At 37.3% G+C, this 23,519-nt stretch overlaps 1 protein-coding gene across 2 annotated transcripts in view; it reads right to left on the bottom strand.

Moving 5' to 3' along the window:
- Positions 1-482: 482 nt before the first annotated feature.
- The window catches only part of LOC117403084 (cysteine-rich motor neuron 1 protein-like), a 287,122-nt gene continuing 264,085 nt past the window's right edge, over positions 483-23,519 (bottom strand). For both annotated transcript variants that reach the window (XM_034004989.3, XM_059024357.1), the window contains 4 exons: positions 17,165-17,359; positions 13,092-13,214; positions 4,789-4,979; positions 483-3,013 (listed from right to left, as the gene is read on the bottom strand). In XM_034004989.3, coding sequence (XP_033860880.1) covers positions 2,837-3,013; positions 4,789-4,979; positions 13,092-13,214; positions 17,165-17,359 — 686 coding nt within the window. In that variant the 3' untranslated portion in view covers positions 483-2,836. The remainder of the gene's footprint in view (positions 3,014-4,788; positions 4,980-13,091; positions 13,215-17,164; positions 17,360-23,519) is intronic.

Raw genomic sequence — 23,519 nt, 5'->3', positions numbered from 1 at the left:
TTGAGCTATTGCAGCCTGGGGGGAAGAGCACAAAGTCACTCGACTTACGTTGCTTGATCCCTGGGGCGACTCAAACCGCCGGCTTCACACGGGGCAAAAGGCCACTGTGGGACGTAACAAACAACAGGCTGTAGTGCACAATATTCACGTAATTAATTATAAAACAATTATTACAGTGTAAATAAACTATCGCATAAATTATGTAAAACACAATTATTAGCGAAAATTATAGAGTCATAAGTAACAAGTATTTATCTGATAGGCTCCTCCTGTCAGGTCAGTCTTGAAAGGAAAAATAGTGCTGAGATCTGTGCACACAGTACTTTATACCCTCGGGGGCGGGCATGACTGCATCACAGACTTGGCTGAGCAGCTTTGGTATAGCTTATTCAGGTTTCGGGTCTTTAGGAGATAAACACCCATTAGGGAATGGTTACACTTCATACTTGAAAGGGAATTAAATAAATAAATAAATCACACAATCCATTTTTAAATGATTTATTGTGCTGCCAAGAGCCAAAACAAAATACAGGAAATTGCCTTACAGTTTAAAAAAAAAGAAAAAAGAAAAAAGTAAACAAGCGATCTGCAAAACAGCAAGGAACTCCAAGTGCCACATATTTATTTAGTTTCCTTTAAAAATAATATTAGCATTTTTTTTTACAAGAGCACAATCAACAGTATCAGGGATACAGTATGTACGAAAAAAAAAGAAAGAAAAAACAAACCTAAAAACATTTTTACACCAAGTCCTACATCCTATTCATATTTTAGAATATAACTCGCCTAAGCCAACATATACGATAACAGGAAAGTTTACTTTTTAAAATACTATCTTTGTTTGTTTGGTAAGGAATCAATGTCTTATCTTTTGCTGTCTAGAAAACGAGAAAATGAGGTTCAGCCTGAGAACAATCAGATGTTTTTTTACCATCCCCTCTGCCCTTTTTCTTAGGAAATAAAAGCATTTCCATGTTCTCTGTCACAAACAACTCGGAACATCTTCTTTTGTTCTTGTATATATTTTACAATTTTTTCAGATTAATAAATTAGGTCATTAAAATAATAAATTAGATTGATTTGTTTGTTTTTCAGCAAATTCCACCCAAGTATTTACAACAATACTTGAAAGTTCCACTACAAAACAAAAGTACAATTTATTTTCACATTTAGCAAAAAGGGCAACTCTTTCATTATACAATTAAAAAAAAGCCATGACATAAACAGGTAAATATTATGTAAAAGTGCCAAGACCTGTCAAAATCAACATTAATATAAAGTTACACCCCAGACAAACCACCACAAATTTCCAGCTTATTTCTGACAACATTCTAGTAGTTTCGACATCAGAAACAGTTAATGTGTTTTATTATTATTATTATTAGGAAGCCATGCTGTTCAAACAATTCAGTGAATGCCACACTTTCTGCTGCCTTGTAAGCAATGTGCTCTTAAAAGCTTTTAATGTGAAGGAGTCTAACATTTTTGAAAAAAAACACAAAATACATTTTAAGTGGCCAAGCTATCAGCAAATTAAAGGCACAAAAATAAAATCATAAGTAGAATGAGATGCTCTTTCTTTTTCGTCGCAAACTTACAAGTAATCAAGCATCGATATGGAATGCCTGTTTAGCTATTTCAGTTCCAGATAAAATCTCTCTTTCTTAGTTATAAATACATTCAACAGGAAAAAAACATAGAAAATTATATATATAATATATATATATATATACAATATTTTTTTTGTTTTAGCATAAAATATTTACATAAATATTCCTATAAGATAATGTTACAAGAAGCATAATCTCCATTTTGTATGAGCTTCAAAGAAAAAAAAAAAAAAAAGGTGCTTGAGTAATATACAATTAAGCAGCTCCCTAGCTTTGAAGCAGTTTCTAAGTCTGCATAACCAGTAAATTCATTTAAAAAAAAGAAAAAAAAACAGTCTCTGTTTTTACTCTTAGAGAAATATATTATCTTGTTCTTCCAACCTTCAGAACCCACAGAAAACTCACTAAAGTTTGAAGCTGACCAACACGAGATAAGCAGCAGGCTTCTGTCTAGTACAAGCACATCAGGATCCAGTGCTCAAACACAGAAAATAGTAGGTCTCAAGTCCTTTGCTACCTGTCCTGTCAAAACTGGCCATTTGAAAATATAAGCAGCACACAGTATATCGTAGTTTATATGCACAACATCAACCCACCCTTTTTTTGTTAATTTTTGTTTTCTGGATTTAAAAAAAAAAAAAATACATTTGTTTATTTTAAGCGTAAACCCTCTGTTGTGAAGATTACGCAAATACACAAGGCCTGTGGCCTTGGAAGATTCCAGTCTACGATTATGCACCGAGGAAAGGCTAAAAGGTCACACTGCTTCATCCTTTAGGGATTGTCCTTTTAGTGGGTTAGGCTTCGTCAAAAGCAGGTTCAGAGCAGCAAGAAAAGCCAATGTCCAGGCGCCTGGTTAGAGATCCCCCATATTCTTCTGCCAGTCTGAAAGACAACTTCCACACTAATGGCCTGATTCATCTATAGCAATATTACAAGCAAATACACATTTAGTAACATAGAACTTTGGTGCTACAGTGTTCTATGAAACATTTGGTCAAAAGATCACAAGAGGAAAAGCAGGAATGCTATTTTTCTGACACGCTGCAGGAGACAGAATCTGTCATATTCCAGAGCTGTACATGAGTTCACAACCCCAATACAATCCATGTGGCAAGCGCGCAATTATAATTATGCATGTTTTTTTGTGGTTTTATTTTATTTTGTTTAATTTTGTCTGTTTCAGATAACAGGTAAGTCATGTGTGTTCTGTTTCTGATGGTTCCTCACACTGTTTGGTAAAAGTTGTCTGCCTGCAGGTTGTTCTGTTTTGGCATGCTGTAGGAGCCGCTGTATCTGGAGTCTGGGTCTGCCATCCTCAGCATCCGCTGAGGACTGTCTACCTGGACCATTGTGCCTTTCTTACAGTCCACGTACACCAGCTTGTTGTTCAAACATATAGGCTGTAAACAGAAATAGGAAAACATTCTAATCAGCTTTAGCCCTCACAAAGTCAACAATATAGATACAGCTTCAGTGAAAATATGTCAGAAATCAGAATAAAATTAAACAAAAGAAAGTTGAGGATAATTTCACTGCTATGGTACATTGCAGTTGCTATAAATAAAGTGTTATCATAATAAAGTGCCATCACTGTTTAATGAAAAGGAGGAGGAATGCAAAGACTGGCTTTAAGACTTGTAACCACTGAAGAGCAGTCGCAGTGCGAAATCTTGGAGCTATACAATATAATGCATTCTGGATTTCTATATATAAAAACTCTTGTAGATATACAACATAATCAGGACTTCTGTTTTTCTGTTTTTATTCATTTTCATTTTTCGGTGCTTATTTTTAGCTATTTTTGAGTTATGTAAATCGTTTTTTTTCTGGACTTTTGCTTTTTATATAATTGAATCCAAATTGGGAGAAAATAAAATAATTGGCAACGACTAAATTTAAAAAAAAAAAAAAAAAAAAATCAGAAGCCCTAAATATAACGCATTCTTGATTTCTATATAAAAAACCTGCAGCTATGCAATACAATGCATTCTAGATTTCAATATAAAAAGAAAACTTGCAGCTATGCAATACAATGCATTCTAGATTTCAATATAAAAAGAAAACTTGCAGCTATGCAATACAATGCATTCTGGATTTCTATATAAAAAACCTGCAGCTATGCAATACAATGCATTCTAGATTTCAATATAAAAAGAAAACTTGCAGCAAGAAAAATGCATTCTGGATTTCTATATTTCACTGGTGGGTTTACAATTTAAAATCCCAGTCCAGAAATATGTATATTTACATTGTTTACAGAAAATATTTAAACAGAAAAAGAACTTCAGATACAGAGAGAATGTAGGAACACCCCACAGATTACCCAGCCTTACCAAGGCTTACAGCTGCAGTCTCCTATTGCAACATATCATGGTGAGTCAACTTGTAGACAAACATTTTGACACAAGCCATTAGAAGTGGTTTAAAACTGTGGATAAACTGTAAAATGCAGTATAACATTCTTCAGCATAACGCTTTTCAGTACACTGTAATGCATCTGCGGTCTGTACAATTTGCAGTAGGAGAAGCTTTTACTTTGAATACCAAGACACGATGCTGAGATTTTTTTTAAATGTTCCCCAATTGGCTTATGACACTGGATATGTGAATACATTAATCAAAACATTTGTTAAATATATTGCTGTAGATATGTACTACAAGGTGTTCCCAATGTAATGGTAATGGAAATTATTTAAATAACTTCTACAGTAAAAAAATAAATAAAAAAACACTGGCAGTCAGTATACAGCTATTAACAAAAGTTTTGCATCACCCTATAGAATGAACACATTTTGCTGATAAATTAATTGCATAATACTTGGTGGTTTTTCATATACTTAACATGAAATATCTATTATAGCTTCCGGTAGACTTTTGCAATATCATTGTGTATTTTTTTTATTTTTTATTACACAATGTTAAATAAAATATCTAAATTATGCTCATATAGTTTCTTTTTTCTTCTTTAATTGCCTCAATTAGGCAGTGAACATAAATCTTAGTAGCATTTAGCTCCTGTTAACCAGTATTTCCCAAAAGTGCCTAATGACAGGAATCCAGAAAAACATGTAACAGCAGTTCCCAATAAATAATAAATATTAAACAGCAGTTCCCAATGTCCAGTAAATTAAATGTTACAAGGGAATTGCTTGAAGTATTTGAAGAGGACAGCTACCTTTGTAGGAGTTCTGTAGCAGGGCACAGGTATCCACTGCTTCTTCTGATTGATCAGGAGAAGAGCGATTATTGTAATCAGAGCCATCATTATAGGCAGGGTTACCCAGGCGACGTAGTGGAAGGTGGTGTCCTCGCTTCGCATCGGGCCCTTGCCCTCGGTGAACTCCATTTTGAGGTTCCCCATTTCTCCTGGAAGAAAATAAGCAGGTGTTCAGGGTAAACAGTACAGGGTGATTCATAAAACTTGTCACTCTTCTAGGGAAATGGCAGAAATGCTTTCAACATAATATAATTAACCTATACCTGACAGCCACCACAAGTTTACAGGTTAAACATCTTCAATGCAAATAATAAATAATGCAACAAATTGTGCAGATGTCCATAACATTAAACTTATTGTGCCTGTCAGTTACAGTATAGTAATTATACCATATTATATGTTTTTGATTCCAAATAAAGTTATTTGTTTTATGGCATCAATAATGTCCCGCTAGAGACAACCACACTGTTATTTTGTAGTATAAAATGATAAGGCATAAAGCAGACACATTTTTAGGTATTGTTTGCATTACATTTACAATTTGTATGTGCTTTTTGATTTGCTTACTGGTTATTATTCCTGTGGTGTGTGTTGCTTGGTATATTTTAGCTGCTGATCAATAAGCTTTTTGTTCTGTTTTTTATTTGTTGTAGTTTACTGTGGATTAGTTACGGAACACCCTTTAGTGCTTACCACAAACGTATGACTTACCATTGCTGTCTTCTGTGCTGTACGTATTACTGAAATATCTTACAATAACAGTTGTTTTTATATCTGTATTCACATACCCTGGGTCAAAAATCTACTGAAGAATGAAAACAAACAAATACGTATCAAATCTTTGATGTGATTCGGCAGAAGAGGAAAACAGACCATGACACCTTCTGGCATTTGTATCCAAATAAAATTAACATTGCTGACACAGGTTTTCTGTTCCTACGTGATTCCTAGCACGTCAAGATGATGTAGTGAATAATAAGTATCAGTATAGATAGATCTGCGCATTTGGTGAATTTGCTGATAGTAATTTGATGTGTACACTGTTAAGAAAGATTATACACTGCAACTGTGCTTTATTGAGGGCTGTAGTAAAAATAAAATAAAGTTTGCAGTAATGTCTGTTTGTGCATGTCAGAACACCTGGTTTTGTTGAGAAAAAAAAAAAAAAACATTCCAAATTTTCAATAAGATATATCAATATTTGATAAATTGTTTACTAATACATAATATTGTTACTGCAGTAAATTACATAAATTAGGCTACATAAAGAATGTTCAATATACAGTCAACCCCACTTAATATCACTTCCAAGGGACTGGGCTAAAATGGTGACAATGAGCTGAATTCTAACAGCCTGGCAAAATAAGCATTTCTGGCTACCAATAGTAAAAAGAACTGGGAAAAAAAGGGTCAAGAGCTGTTGTTGTTGTTGCCAGTAGAAGCAGTGGCAGTAGCGCTGTTTTTTACCCAGATTTTGATCTGTCTTTACTGGGGCCTGATGAGGGCCCGAGGCCTTCTTATTGTGTCACTTGGGGGGTGGGGTGCGGTGGGGCAGGGAAGCTAGTGGGGGGTTGATTCCCGTCAGAGTAGTGCTTGACCCTTTAGCAGGCAAGGCAGACATTAAGCATTTTTCCCTCATGTAAGAGGGAGAAAGAGGAGCAGAGCAATCCTCACAGAAAACCAAGAGAATATCAGTTTAAAACAGAGAGGGATGAGGACAGAGAAAGCAAACTAAAAAAGTGTTTTGTTTTTATTTAAATTGGTTAGTCCTTCTCTGGGCGAAAGCAGGAGAAAAAATGGATGGGGCTCAGCTTCTATCTTTCACCTATATCACCTGGAGGGGGTACATGGATACAATACTGCAGAAGAGCCTCTCCTTCCCTGGCACAGGTTCTTTCTGCTGGGCTAGCAATGAGATTGGAGGTTCATGTCTGGAGATCATTGGAACCGGCAAGAAATATAGAAATCAATGTCCAATGGCAGGCTGACACTTTTTTTTTTTTGCGAAAGGCTTTTAAATTTTGAGTCCAAAATGAATTGTGTGACCTGTTTGTTCCTAGTTGTGGTTTTAAAAAACAGATTACCGAGTAGCTCTAATGCCAATTTTCCTGAAATGTCCATCTTGTTACAAAAACCAAAGTTATTTACAAAAAAAAGATAAAACTATTTGAACTAATAATAATACCAATAATACTTTTTAAAATATAATTACATAAAGTGAGGTCCGTATCAGTATCACAATTATGTTTCAAAATCTTAATAGCAACATCTTAATGAATATCACTGCACTATCAGCTTCAGCCATATCCCTGTTTTATACAGCTAATATGGGAAGAGTAAGACAGATACAAATGCTGATAGCATGACGTAATCCTCACAGTTTTTGCTGTCTACCGATTCACTCTGAAGAATCCCCATTCCCCATTTGATTTATGACCCAGATATGTGAATTAAAAATATTAAAACAATCGATATTATATTGAAGATATTTCAAAATTACGAATAGCACAAGTTACAGCAATGGTTAGTGTTGTAGTGTATAATATTTCACAAACATATGGAATTGAAAAAATACAAAGAAGCAGGCAACAATGTATGCTTCTGGCTCTATGCCTTTATATATTAGTGCTGGGACAAATATCCGAATATTCGAACGAATATTTTTTGACATGTATTTAGATACAAAATTTAGATGTTCGTATTCGCTAGAAATTACAAAAATACCTTGCACTTATTTACCGCCTCGCCCAAAGTTGCGCTACAGTTTCAAACATGGCAAATAAAAAAAAGAGCTCCGTATGATATGGAAAGTGATCTGGGTCAAAAATTGTTGTGCTGCTTTAGCGCGAATGAGAATCTCATGACAGAAAAAAGGCAAACACGTCATTCTGAAATGCCTCGCTTAAACAGTGCCCAACTTACTGTAAATGTATAGTGATTTTTATATAGATTGTATATATTATATATATTTTTTGTTGTGACTTTGTTATGTGGAATGTAATAAACGAGAACCAAAACGGTCTTTTTCCCCTTCATTTTACAGCGCCATTTCCACGTTTGTTTTATTTGAAGTGTTTAAAGTTAAATTTCAGTTTTTGTTTGGTTTCATTCAACTACAATAAGGCACAAGTCAACCTTGTGTTATTACTTTATGAAAACGTGTCAATGGCCACTGCATACTGTGAAGAAATGGCAATGGCAAGGAATTAAAATAAATTAAAAAAAGGAAAACAATTAAATAAAATGCGGCAGAGGTCACATTAGCCTTTAAAAATGTGCATTTGTAAAAAGCATACCATCTCAAAATCTGCGTTTTCAACCATAACATCTGCATATTGCATCAACATAGTTATATTATTTTCCAGTGTAACTATTTCAGATTAATGAAGTTAACATGCAAAACAGTACACAGTATAAGTAATGGTACACAGTATCATTACTAATGGTACACAGTATCTCTGTTCCTCTGGAATCTACCACACTCTCTCCCTCTTCCTCCGCTAAGAACCTTGGAGTCACCCTGGACCCCTGCCTCTCTTATTCCCAGCACATCTCCACTCTGGCACGCACTTGCCAATTCTTCCTGAGCAACATCCGAAGAATCCGACCCTTCCTCACCAACTATGCTACCCAGCTCCTGGTCCAGGCCCTGGTACTCTCCCGCCTAGACTACTGCAACTCCCTCCTGGCTGGCCTCCCTGCGTCCGCTACCCATCCGCTCCAGCTCATCCAGAACTCTGCTGCCCGCGTGGTGTTCTCTCTGCCTCGCTTCGCCCACGCTACTCCACTCACTCCACTGGCTCCCGATCACTGCTCGCATCCAGTTCAAGACTCTTGTACTAGCCTACAGATGCCTTGACCAGACTGCACCCAGCTACCTCCAGACACTCATCTCTCCCTACACCCCCACTCGACCTCTCCGCTCCACCTGCACTAGAAGACTGGCTCTACCTCCGCTACGCTCCCCTGCCTCCAGAGCCCGATCCTTCTCCACCCTTGCTCCGCAGTGGTGGAATGCCCAGTCCCTGACCACATTCCGGCGCCTCCTTAAGACTCACCTCTTCAAACAGCACCTGTAGAACTCCTCTGTTTGTATCCTGGGACACTGTCACCCTTCATTTAAATGTGCTTTATTTTGCTCTTATCTGCCCCCTATTTTACTGCATTTAATCCTGTACTTCAGAACACTGTAATCTTCCAAATGTTTAACCTGTAGTATTTTGTATTTAATCATATCCTGATGTAACTATCACTATTTAATCATATCCTGATGTAACTATCACTATTATCTGCTGTATTATTGAATTGTGGTTTGTCACACTTGAACAAAAATTATTGTATTTCTTGCTCTTATTGTATTACTTGTATTGTAACACTTGAAATGTATTTGCTTACGATTGTAAGTCGCCCTGGATAAGGGCCTCTGCTAACAAATAAATAATAATAATAATAATAATAATAATAATAATAATAATAATAATAATAGTCCAGACATACAGACATAAAGACAAGCTTACCATGAAACTTTTTCTTTTGAAAATCTCCCATTCATGATGTATAAATCAGTGTTGTAGAACATGTACCAATGTCTCTGTGGGAAGCTGTCAACATCATAACTATTTACAGTTTTGCTGTTTAAAAGTTCTTTACATTTTCCTTTTAGCACCCAATTCAAAAAAATGACTTGTGCTCTTTCCAAATCAAAGTCTTAATAATTCTCAGGATCTTCCGTTGAAATGATCATGTTTAGATCATCCTCACGTAAACGAGAGTGTTTGCTGGTCTGCACTCTGTTCTGACAGCTAAAACCCTGTTCTGCTGGTACACAAGGTACAGGTATCGTAATTGCAATTGCTGCAAGTTTTGCAAAAGAAGGAACTATGTCAAAAAAACCCCGCAGACCTCATCCATGGTCTTAAAACCATGATTTTTGAGCATGTGTTTACTGTCCAAATTCTTGAGAGTCAACAGGTAAGATGCTCTGATACAGATTACTGAGGTCACTTTTTTTTTTTTTAAGAGGATGCAGGGAGCAGTGGAAGCATTTTTACATGCATAAAACTACTGCGTAATATAAACAAAATTATTGGGTAGGGATGAAAAGGAGATCTGTTGTCTTTTACATCTCTGTTTTAGAAACGCACTGCTGTTTTTTTTTTTGCGTTTTGATAAAATGTCCTGCGTATATAACACAAAATTCTGCATAAAAGTGACCTCTGAAATGTGGTGTCAACTTTATGTACTATATATTTTGGGAATAAACAAAACAACGTTTAACTTGAACTGTTATTTGGCATCCACTGTTTTGTAGTTATTTCACTGGGGTAAAGTAAGGCCTACACAACCTGTTCTTTACTCCTGGGATATTTTTCTACTTTGACATGTTACTGTAACGTCTTGCTATAAAACACAGGCACATGCAGTATAAAGCAGAAAACTTAGCCCCTGCCTATGCAGTCCCTGCCTGCGTTCTGAGCAATATAATGGCTTTTATTACTTTTTGAAAACGAACGAATATCCGAACGTGAAAATCCTGTGTTCATCCCATCACTAATTTATATATATATATATATATATATATATATATATATATACACACACACACACACACACACACAAGAATCTCCTCCAGTCGACAACCATGAAGGGGAAAAAAAGACGGCAACTCCCGTTAGAATCAAGTCCATATCTCAATAAAAGCAATAGTCTTTATTTCATACCTTTAAAATTTCTAAGTAAACATAGCTAACACGTTTCGACCCATAGGTCTTCTTCAGAGATATATATATACACAGTGCTCCCTCACTATAACGCGGGTCTCGGGGGACACACAATATGAGCGTTGTGACTGAAGTGCGTTATAAACGGGGGAGGGGGTGGGGGGGCGCCGTGGGACACATAACACACATCTAACTAAAATACAAAATAAAACAACCCCCTCTCTAATGCACATATAGTGAAGCAAACATGTAACTTTCCGTGAATTAACCATGCATAAAGCACCATCAATGCTATATTTTTTACAGAAAAAAAAAAAGGTGACATTCCCACTCGTGGATCATTTTAATTAGCAGTTTTTAAACTATAAATAGCCTGGCTAAACAGCGGTCGGGAGTTCAGTTCGAAGCGACAGACAAGCAAACCAAGTGCGAGAAGGAGAGAGGGTCGGGAGAGGGGAAGAGAGAATGGGCTCGCCCCAGGTTCGGCTGCTGGAGCGGGGCTGAAGCGAAACTGAAGTGTCTCGTCTCCCGGAGAAAGCCGGAGCTCCTCTCGCAGCAATAAAGTAAATACATCAGGAAAGATAACCATGTAATAGGCCTAATATTTATTTAGTTATAAAACAAATGTTGAATAAGATGTCCGTGTTATAAAGTGCCAGTGCAGCTTTTCTTCAGTTCAGATAAGGGAGAGACAGAAACAGAAGTTAGACTGAGAAGTTGTTTATAGTTTGAACAACACCGGTACTGTATTTACTGTAGAAATACTGCATGAATCACTAGTATAGGGAATTGGGGGACATGCTGTAGGAGCGTTATATCTGAGACGCATTATAACCAAGAGGCTTATAGCGAGGGAGCAGTGTATATTCCTTTCAAACTCAGTCCTAATAAAAAACTGCTACAGGTCATTTAATCAATGCCACTATTGAAGCACTCTTATGAAACACCTGACACAGTATACAGTCACAGACAAAAGTATTGGTACCCTACACTTAATATAAGATCATTCAAGAAAACATGTGAACATTAGCCACTAAGACAAAGACAAAGACCAAAAATACACAATTTCTGGTAGTTTAATAAACAATCTTTACAAAAAAAAAAGCACTTAAGCAATTTCAAATATTTGTTCATTACATTAAAAGTCTGTAAAAATGTAACAGAACATTGATTAATTGAAAACCATTACACAGTAACTAAGCTGCATTACATAGCCAGAAAAATAGGTCATTATTTCCAACATCTGTTGAAGAAGAACTTTTGGCAACACAGCAGAAGATGGTCAAGCCAAAGGAATTCACGTTTGAGAAAATCATTTGTAGCAAACTACAACAAAGGAAATGGCTACAGAACAGTATCAAAGGAATATGGAATACCAAAATCCACAAATCAGAGGAATAATCAAGAAGTACCAACGAACAAATTCAACTGAAACGCTTTACAGGTCCTGTAGCAGGGTGATTGCCCTACACATGTGTAAATTAGTGTTGGTGTAATTTTATATGGGAAAATGGGTTTATTGTATGTCTTTTTGGAGTCGATCTGTGCGATTAAATTATTGTTTACAGACAGGTGCTTGTTTGAGACTTTGCTGCCTGCTGGATTTGGTTGAGAGGAAGGACAGCAAGTGATTGGCTGTGCTGGTCCTCAATCAGCAGGTGGGTGGGTCTTGATAGAGTGTCCGTCAGTTTAAAAACATCTGGTGGAGTTCGCTCGGGGCGACTGCAACGCCATGCTCCATAGGGGAGCTGTGTCTATCCGGGAGGAGAGAGTCCACTCTGCAGGAACGACAACTACGCAACCCTGAAACTGCAAGCGGTGCTTGTGAAGGCGATGCCCATCCAAGGCCGTATGAAGCAGCAGGAGTCGTTGTATGAATACCGGCTCATAAGTAGGTTAGTTTAGGGGATAGTGATCCCAGGAAGTACTGTGCAGCGAGGGTTACGTAGTGTAGCTGGTTCCTGGAGCGGGACGCCTTGTTTTATAAGGCTAGCGCTCGCCCTCTGTGTCACCTTTCATTTGTAGTTTTTGTACTGTGTTTTATTTTGCCTTTTGTACAGCTTGCTGTATGTGTCCTTTGTGTATTACCATCGCTGATAACGTCACATGACCCCTTTACTTTTTGTATAAATAAATCCTGCACGCCTGTGCTGGCGTTTCAACTCCACCTCCCATGTCTCTCTGTATTGCTTAAGCAGCGGTTACCCACACACGTGACACGAGCACCCTGTCACAGGTCCAAAGAAGATTATATGTACAGCAATTTCCAAGGGTGTAGTATGTGTTTTAAATTAAAGTTTAAAGGTATTATTGACATGGGTTACTGCCTTTTTGTGGCTTTTTATGTCTGTTTGATTGAATAGCACCACAAAGCAGGGAAAACATTGGTCATAAAGCAGCCATGTAACCAACAACATACTGTACCAGAAACTCAAGCTATGGCAGGCATTTATCAGAAATTGATCTAACCCATAACCCCACAGCCCACAGGCAGCCATGTCAACTGCTCTTGCATCTGCTTAGTCATCGACAAGCACTCACCTCTGAACTGTGGTAAGATCTCATTCTCACTGCCTGTTGGCCAAAAGGGCTCATGAAATTCAACCTCTCCTCTCCGGTCGGTCTTCTCAATGGGAATGTTGGTGGGTTCGGGCACGTACATCTCTGTAGGGAAGATTTAAAAATTATATTTAAAAAAACATTTAATGAGCTTTGTTTTTCGGAACAGTAAACATTGTATAAGCAATTTGTTTAGACAGAGAAAGTGATTATTTACTGTAGTGTTTTTTTTTTCTTTTAACTTTTTTCAAGGGCTAGACAACAGACAATAATAATTTTCAGATGTATGATTATGGGGTGAAATATTAATACTATCTCAAAACTACTCTAACCATTCATCCTGCAAAACAAGTAAGAAATGCCACAGGTTCATAGTGTGCAGCAGTGGAGGATCCTTAATTTCCTTAATTTAAAAGTAAAAATAATTAAATATATATTTCTTGTGTAGCATTGTAATAATGGTCAATAAAACAAAATAAAAAATATTGTCTAAAATACAATAAAAAATGACATTTGATCCTAAACCCCAGAACCCCAGATTCAACATTCCTATAGTAACTGCAATTCTGGCTCCTCGGAGGAGACAAGGCCATTATAAACTCCTATCTGCTATTAACCAGTACTAGCAGTAGCAGATCACGTGATCTGAGCACAGGTTTTAATTGGATGGGTTCAGAGAGTTTTTTTCATCAGAGACAAGCCTCCGTTACAAACTCCTATCTGCTATAACCGCACACAGTACAGTTCTAGCAATGACAGATGGCATAGTCTGATTCATGGTTTTAAATGGAGGAACACTCCCACCACCTGCTGAATATTACTTTACTGAGAATGCGCGATTATGAGTGAAGTGGAACGTGATTTTGACCATAAAAAAAAAAAAAAAGAAATCCATCATAACGGTAGGGGAAAAAATAAACAGCATCGCTGCTTGATAGTGTGGAAAATCCCTTGACTCTCAGTGCAATTAAACCAAAGTTAAATGCACAGGCGGCACTGATGACATGCGTAGATTAATGGGAGTTGTAGTTAAGCAGTGAAAGGGGAAGGCTTTGGATGGGGTGGCCTGACAGTTCTTTCCCCGGGCTGGGATGTCTGTCAGTCTGGAAGAAGGCGAGACTCTGTTGCAGGAACTTATTGACCCGGAAGGGAAACGATGTAGCAGCTGCAGACAGTAGAAACACCTGCAATCGTTTACCAAGGGGTCATGCGTGATAGCATAAAGGGGACAGAGGATCGTAAATCTTTTCCTTCGCTTGGTTCAGAGTGGATACAAAACTGGAAGGACTGGGAAAGATTCCCATTGTTACTGAATTAAAAAGAAAAGAGTTTGTGAGTGTTGTTTGTTTGTAGCACTGTTAGTAATTGTCGTTTTGTTTTGTAAATTCACTAGACGGCTAACATGTCTCTGGAGCTGTCGCCTTGGGCCAGCACTACCCTGAACAACAACACCACAGTCACTGTTCAATTGTTATCACCCACCACGAGCACTACTGCACACACCCGGACTGGTGACCGTGTTTAGTATTATTGTGGGACGGATAACGCACATTATTATTTGGTCTGCAACCAGTTATTATTGTTTCCTTCCGTGCTTTACACATTGGTGTGTATTGCCAGGGGATTATTGTTTGGTCGCCAGACTGGGAGTTTATAAATAAAAACAAACCTCTTTTCCAAACCGGATTACTGTTTTCTCTGTACTGCATCACCTCTGCACCTGTTTCTAATCATCAGCCACTTTGCCACAGTACCAGATAAACTATTATTCCCAGAAGACAGTGCACGCCCATATGCCCATTGCATTGTGACACCGATAGCATCAGTAAAGTGAGATATACTTTGAAATCTAGTTGTTGGTTTTGTTGTTTTCTCTGTTAGTGTTTGTTGGAAGTCATAGTTATATTAATGTTAGCGCATCCCCAGCAGTATTTGTTTATTTTCCCCAGCACAGGCAAACTCGTTCACTCTCTTTTTGCCTGTACGGTATATCATTATTTTGTTGGTCCTTTTTGGTCCTTATTTTGTTGGTCGACTTAAATTTAGCAAATTAAGTCGATAGGATGTGCTTGATGTTAGGGACATGGTCTTGAAATCTAAATGCTTACTTCTAATGTATACAGTACATTTTTTTAAACATATGCTGGCAGTGTGTAACAGTTATGTTTATTAGAATAAACTATGATGGGCTACTGTTTTATTTTCTCTGTTAGCTTGTGGAGAAAATGCGTTTAACAGCCAAATTGGGGTAAAACCTGTTTAGACTGCACTTGTAGATCTCTTGATCTACCCCTCCTACTATGCACTGGACTTGCCTGACCTAAGCATCACGTTACTAGAACCTCAGCTGATGCACTATCCTTGCACTATTGCACTACTAATATGTCATTGTAGATATAACTTGTTGCATCCTAGTTCATATTGTATTTTAGTAGTATTATTTGCACTTACTGTAAATGATACTGTATTTAGCCCTGTATAGTACTGCCCTGTAACACCTGTAAATCACCTTGGATAAAGGCATCTGCCAAATAATAATAATAATAATAATAATAATATTAAAAGTGTTGTCAGTGAGAATCCAACAATAAGATTCTGCTGTTGCGGGGGGCCTAATGGGCTGGATTTGCACCGACATGGTACTTGATTTACTTGTCCTTGTGTTTGTTTTGGCCAATGTGCCTTTTGTTTTCTGTACAAGTCTTTTGTTTGTTTGATTTATTTAATTGAATAAAGAAAGAGCGCAGTGGCGACTGATCCCACAACCCTTGCCTGTGTGTATTTCTTGGTCTGTGACGTCACCAGCAAGCCATCTGTGAGAGACCCCCAATCCCTTTGCCTTTTTTTCTGCCTCCCCATTTTTTTGGCTGACAGTTTAGTCACAATTCTGGAGATATTGAGCACACAGGGGTGATTTAAACTTCAGAGTTTTAAAAAGTCACCAGATGTTTCACACCCAGAACAAGTTGCCCAGTAGCTCTAAAATTGTAAACCTGCTTGTGATAGGGGGTGTGGGTAATCTGCTGACAAATGGAGAGGACGCAGGAGCATGGTTTTATTATTAGTCTTTTTGAGCAGCACACAAAAAGCTACATGCCGGTATCAACAATGCTAATGGCCGGGGGTCAATACATGGTTGTGTAAAAGGAACAGAAATACAAAAACGGAGGCTGTGTGGTCCAGTGATTAAAGAAACAGGCTTGTAACCAGGAGGTCCTCGGTTCAAATCCCACCTCAGCCACTGACTCATTGTGTGACCCTGAGCAAGTTACTTAACCTCCTTGTGCTCCGTCTTTTGGGTGAGACGTAATTGTAAGTGACTCTGCAGCTGATGCATAGTTCACACACCCTAGTCTCTGTAAGTCACCTTGGATAAAAGCGTCTGCTAAATAAACTAATAAAAAAAGGTTGCCGTCAATACGGTATCAGCTGCTCTCACTATTACGAGAGGTGCCGCTGACTCACTACCTCCTATACTTATTTTATTTAAAATTGTTACAAGATATTACATTATTTTTTTTTTACATACAATTACCCATTTATACAGTTGGATTTTTACTGGAGCAATCTAGGTAAAGTACCTTGCTCAAGGGTACAGCAGCAGTGTCCCCAACCGGGGATTGAACCCACAACCCTCCAGTCAAGAGTCCAGAGCCCTAACCACTACTCCACACTGCTGCCCTATGGGATTTAACAATCCTGAAACTAATCCCTGTCCCTCATAGGAAAAGAATAAATTCTGATCACGATTCCACACGCAATGGTCAGACATTGGGGTCTTTTTTATTTTTATTCCAATTACTCACAGTGCCCTGGGCTGGGTAGCGCGTCACAAGCAGAGCATATGGCTCTCCTGCAGATACCCGCATGCAAGCGAGAAGCCAGTGATGATACACTGTCCCTGTTACACTGATTTATCGAATACCTCATTTGGCTGAATAGCTCTTGCAGAATTAAAAAATATCATAAGGTTTAGAAATCTACAAATAGCCCAGTTCGCTCTTAGGAAATAGCCTCCATTATCTCAGCAGTAAAGGTCTTTTTGATGGGCTTACCTGAACACATAGGGCAGCAACCCCCCTCCACATTTACTGGTTCCACACAGGGCAATGCAGGGCAGCTAACAGTGGAGCAAAGGGTCTGACCCTGCAAGCAGTAGCAGTGAGTGCAGCTATCGATGTCCCACCTCTCCTCATCTGCATAAGTCTTCCCGTTGAAATGGCACACTGCTTTCTTTGGTACAGTATCCTCTGTGAAAGACACACAGATAAACCAAGCATGAATTAAAAGTCCTTGCTTACAGTTGCTGATAACTCATAATGCAGTTAAGACATGTTAGAAGCTGTAAATCTGATGTGGTCTTCTAGGGACACTTCAGTTTTAGCATTTAGCACAGTTTAGTTCACTTGTATTACTAAGTTAAGTCATTTGAACTAAACTCAGAAGTATTATAAGTATTCCAAAATGCTTAGGCATTTTTTTCTGTCAAAATATGTATAGTAGTAACTCGACAGTACTTGCACACTTAAGTTGCACCTTCTTCCCTTTGCTGTCTTCCACAACAAAATCCTTATGGTCATGGGCACATTCTTCTGGGGTTTTTGTGTGTAGGCATTTCACCACAATTTGCAATTCTGTTTTAAATCCTCCATATTTTAACTGTAATACAGCTTTAAATCCTGCTAACAAGCCTTTGTTCCTAATTGTAATCTTGTTTTCAATCTCACAAGCGGAGTCTCCAACAGCAATGTAGGAATGTGCGGCCACTCAGTAGTTGGGGTGGGTATAGAGTATTCAGAACGAATCAATGATAGAAAAGTCAGGATGGAGAGACATTGCTCAGCTGCACTGAAAAGGTAGTTTTTTGTTTGTTTTTTTGTAATAGTTTTTGTTTTTATGAGAAAGGGGCAGTCAACGTGAATTGAGTAACCATTTACACAGTTTTTCCATTGTTTATTGTCTGTACACCGATTTTAATTTTTTTTTATATCGGGTTTTGTTTTATCAGGTTTTATCAGTTAAAACCAAAAACTGGAAGCCCTAATAAGCTAATAAATGCATTAAGTATCAGTATTTATTACCTTTATTTCTTTAACTGTTTTTGGTTTAATATGAGTATATTTTGTATTGGCCAGTACTTTTTACTTTTAATAGCATTTCTTGTTTCGCTTTCCAGCCCCTTCACCCAGTGAAAGAAATAATTTAAAAGTAATCTAAGCCACTGTGAAAGGAAGGTGTCAAATTTTCAGTTACACCAATGTCTTGCCATGTCACATCCTGTAGTTTAATACATCCACAGGGGTGGTACAGACAGTCAAGAAAATCAAGTGACTTTTCCCAAGGTTACCGGTAATCATGGTTATGTAACGGCTGTATTACCATAATTAAGATCCCAAACTGCCAAACTCTTTTCTTTTGAAAGCAAAAACATATATAATTTAAATTCAGTCTTAATGGTTTCTTTCTTTCAAGTAGTATTTTTTTGTATGTGACGTGTGAGGCAAACCTCTGCACTTTAGAGTCACTAGAGGGTGCAAGAACACTTCCCTTGGCAAATTTGTAATCCTTTCAATATTACCTCATTTTCTGAGAGGCCACCTTCTCTCTGAGACAGAAGTGGAAAGCTGTAGATCAACAACTACATTAAGGACTTTATAGAACCACAACAAGGAGAGACGGGGGGAAAAAAAACAATTTGCTGTTTCCATCACCTGCCAGCTATCCTTGTTGTTTACAGCAATGGTAGTTTCTACTGACAAGTGCACCTATGTAATAGAGAACGCTTCTGGTAGGAAAATCTTGTTTTGAGGAAAAATAAACCTAAGGGCTGCTAAGAAAGTTTTTCAGATCTGCTTATTTTAACACAAGGTTTGCCATTTTTGACAGGAACAGAGTCCAATTGTCCAAAAGCAATTGCAGAATAGAAGTGACACTGCTGTCAACATCTTGACTCAAAGTGACGTTTTGTTAAAAAGAGAGGTTGCAGAGGCAATCCTGTCTTCATTGGAAGGAACAGTGAGGAATAAACACATAACTTTTAACCCCCCCAAAACCCTTGAATATATTTAGCCTAGGTGAACAGTGAAGAAGCAGTATGTCAGAACTAACAAATACAAAACCTATTACAAAATAAAACATACTTCTGTAATTATGACAGCCTCGGGGAAAAACAATATGGGTTTGTAAAGGTTTGCACCATACTTGACTGATTCATAGAAAACTGGATATTATTTAGTAATATACAGCACATAGACGACTGAGACCTTCAACAGTAGACCTTGTATGCAACATGGGATTGTGAATACATGTTTCTCTCATTTCAAAACATTTTTTTTACCTGTTATCAACATCTCTACATTTAGTGTAGAGAAAAATTAAATGAAACTGAATAGATTTGTAGTTTGTAGAAGGCTGCTTCACATTACATAGATTTCACACCCTAGTTCAGAACATGTCCCAATCCTGAATACATTCAGAAAACTGACAAGGTCAAATTACAAGCTATTATGGCAGCTGACTCAGCAGATACCTGGTGAAGTATGTTTGACGTGCAGTGCTTTTTACCAGTTTATCACATTCAAATTCTGAAGATCTCCTATACTTAGAAAATCAAAAAGGTGTAAATGCCTGTAAAGTGTGCTTTGTTACAAAAAGCATCACCCTTTTTCCTATAAAAAAAAGGAAGTATATTTTTCGAACAAGGCAAATCAAACCTGTATTTCTTTGCTCACACAGTAGATTTATGGTGTGTGTTTTTGACAAGCCATACAACATCAAAGGATAAAACAGTCGCAATCCACAATATACAGAAACAGCCCACACACGAAAAGTAATTCATTCAAAATGTAGTAAAAAAAAAAAAACTTGAATAAAATAGTAATAATGTACTTGTGAATTTACCTGCAAATGGAAAATGTGGTTTGAAAGACCTGCGCACATTAATTATTACTTAAGTTACTGCCTGCCAACCGTGTAAAAAGCCTTTGTGATAGGACAATGGACTTCAAAGCTACTGTATACAGCAGTATACATTACTTTCTGAATCCTGTGTCAGAATCCTGTACTGCAGCAGAACTGGTCGTCTGGGCTTGGTCTGAATCCATGGTTCAGTAAATTGTTCTTTCATAAATATGATCTAACAAGGGCTAATTAGGTTAAATGTTTTTGATGTCTCAAGAGGATTTTTTCTTCTTGGATTTCAGCTGCATGGGGGTCTTAAATGTGCTTCCATGTGTATAGCCATTTCTTTTTGTTTTTGTATGCCTTTGTAACACTAATATAGATGTAGTAGTCACTGTTACTGGAAATTAAGGGTCTTTCATTTTGTCTTGAGAGGGAGAAGTTAGTAAAGAAAAACAAGCAGGTTTCACTTCCCTCTATCCATTTCTGCTTACTGTGAACCTCTCTGTCTGAAAACAGCAGCCCATCAAAAAGAAAACCTGTTCCTAACTGTACTTACCACAAACTGGAAATCTTGCGTTTGCTAAGCTATTTACAGTAAGACTTTCATTCCAGCTGTGACAAATAGATACAGTCTAGTTTTTGTTTTTTAGAGGCCTTTGAATCTCACTTTAAGTATACTAGCAAGCTTCTCTAGAACAAACCTGAACCAATTCTTGTTGCTACATGCATTCAAAAACAACAGCTAAAATTTGAAAAAAAAAATTAAAAAGGGAAAACATTATCTTCCATCCCTGCAAAGAAAAAATGCTAAGAATGTCCTTCATGTTGCACCTGTCTGTCATTAAATTCTGAAAGTATTTTGTCTGTAGATTCAGCTCAAAACAGAATACATGAAAATGCTGTTTAAAAAAGCACTCCCCACCCCACAGTAGGTTTGGCGTTGAATCAGTTCTGTAAAGAAAATAATCATATTATTAATGTACAATAAAACTGCCAACAGTATCTTAGGCTCTTGTACTGCTGTTTGTGCATAGAGGTATAAAAGGTCTATTTTTCTCAATTTTGTAACACTATGGGCCTCATTTACGAAAGGGCACTAAACATTATGGGGCGCTATAATTGCAATTAGTGTGCACGTTCATGATTTCCGTATTTATGATTGCAATTTTACTCATTATCGCACAAAACAGTGGCTGTATTATGGCGCACACTGATTTTATTGTGCATTGCTATGGTAATCGGAACGAATATGAGATTTGTATGGTAATGCATGATTATGTATTTAAATGAGGGCACCCTGCTCTGATTAATGAGATGAGCTTTATTCACACCGAATTTACTAAAGAGCGATAATCGCAGTGTGCACTTTAAAGTGAGCGATAATTAGTTCGTTTGGAAACCAGGCTTTAACCACCTTTAAAAAACTATTTTTCTGGGCTGAAATCTATCTGGCACCATGGAGGTATTACTTGCATTAAAGTTTTCATATAGAGCAATGAAAATTACCTGTAAATAACAGGTTATATTAAGCTCGAATAAATGTGAATTAATGTTATAATTTCTTTGATTTTTTTATTGTTCAGTACATTACATTGACAGAAAAATAAACATGCTAGCAAAATGGAAGACTATCACCTATTAATGTAAAATTGTTGTGCACTACTTTTGAATAAAAGGTATGCTTTATTATTACAAGTATTTATACATTCTATTAATTACAAATGTACAACAATCCACAATAAGCTCAATTAGCCTTGCCTTAAAGATGTAAAAACCCAGTTTTTTTCCTTTTGTTTTCCCACCAAGTTCACTTCCTCTGCAGAAGGGGTTAAGACCCTGCCTGACCTCACATAAGGTGCATTTACACTTACAACTCGGACCTGAGCTGGCTTACATAAGATTCTTTTCATTTGAGCAACCATGTTTACAGCTGAGCACAGACCTATGCTGGCTTTGGCTCCGTATGCACGCATATCAACCACCCCTTGCTTGAAGACATTTCCCCTCCCCAAAACATAGATGCAGAAGTGTTTAAATCAACAACAAGCCTGTCATTTGTATCCCTTGTGTGTTTCTATTTTAAGGTGGTCTTATATCAGTACCGTTTACTTGTCAGTCTGATATCTAAAGAACACCTGTTTCTTTAAACTTCCACTTCCAAAGTCTCTTCTTCAGGGGTATGTGGACATTTAAAGAAACAGGTGTTATTGTACACACTTACAGATCAGTCTGACAACTCTTCTTGTATGTAAATGTAAACAATAACTTGTTTAATAGCTAAAAAGGAATATCTGCGACTTTCAATTGTGTACGATCTCCCGCTAGAACTCAAGATTTTTCACCATATACAGTAGTCTGGGTAAGAGAACACTCCTTGGGAAGCAAGTGAAGTGTTCTCTTGGCTGAGTTGACCACCGGACACAATATGCCAAGGTCAGTCACAGTATGAATCAATAAATACAAAAGTATCTATTACTTATATCATGACACACATGCATCAACATATTACATGAACAGAATACGTAAGAGAAAAGCAATAGGCACGCGTATGTTAATAAACTACAATAATAAACTGACAAACTAACGTTAATAAACTTACTAACTAAATTAACACAGCACCCCTACACACGTTACAGAATGCAGCAGCAGCTCTAGATTACTCTCGTGATAAGTCCGTTTTGAAAAGGTTGAATAAACCATTTTAGTTTTATGATGACGAGTTATCAGGTTACAAAACAGTACTTTATCTGTTTTGAATCGGTTAGCAATGAATCACAATCGGTGGCAAAAGGTTGTTATTTTAAGCAATGTTCATGTTCCTATACAAAGAGACTACTGTACTAACAATGTATCATGGTATTATCAATGATACAATTTAAATAAATAATAAAGCCTCATAAATTCATAAATCAAATGATTTCCTTCTAGGGGCGAATATAGTCCTTTGTTTAAAAGTAAAGTGCTTTTGGACCTGCAGTTAGTGCTTATATATATATATATATAAACAAACCGCTACTACTCGGGTTCATTGCCCCTTTAAAAATAGACCCAGGACACAGGAAATAAAGGTTTAAATGCTTACGTGCTATTTTTTTAATAAACAAACACAAAGCAAAATAAACAAAACAAACACCTAGCTCTTTTCTTGAGCACTAAACTAAACACAAGACAGGGACCTAAACTATATAACAGGACAACTAAGCCGTTTACCTGTTCAAACGAAAAACAAAACCAAACATGCTTTAAGCAAATCACACCAAACAGGCATTACACTACCTTCTCTTTATAATTACGGCTGTACAAACACACCAGCACAGGTGGGCTTCTACACACCTCAGCAGCCCAGAACAAACTGGCTGCTTTCTTTAAATAACCTGCACCTGGCTCTAATTTACAATGATAGCCAGGTGCAGGGGATAACACAATTAACAAATAATTAAACAATTAATCCAAATGTGCATACGCACATGTTTTCTGCAGGGAGGATTTTAACCCCCCTCCCTGCTG

The sequence above is a fragment of the Acipenser ruthenus genome, chromosome 5, assembly GCF_902713425.1.
Source record: "Acipenser ruthenus chromosome 5, fAciRut3.2 maternal haplotype, whole genome shotgun sequence".
Classification (NCBI taxonomy): Eukaryota; Metazoa; Chordata; class Actinopteri; order Acipenseriformes; family Acipenseridae; genus Acipenser; species Acipenser ruthenus.
This window is presented reverse-complemented; position numbering and strand designations above follow the sequence as displayed.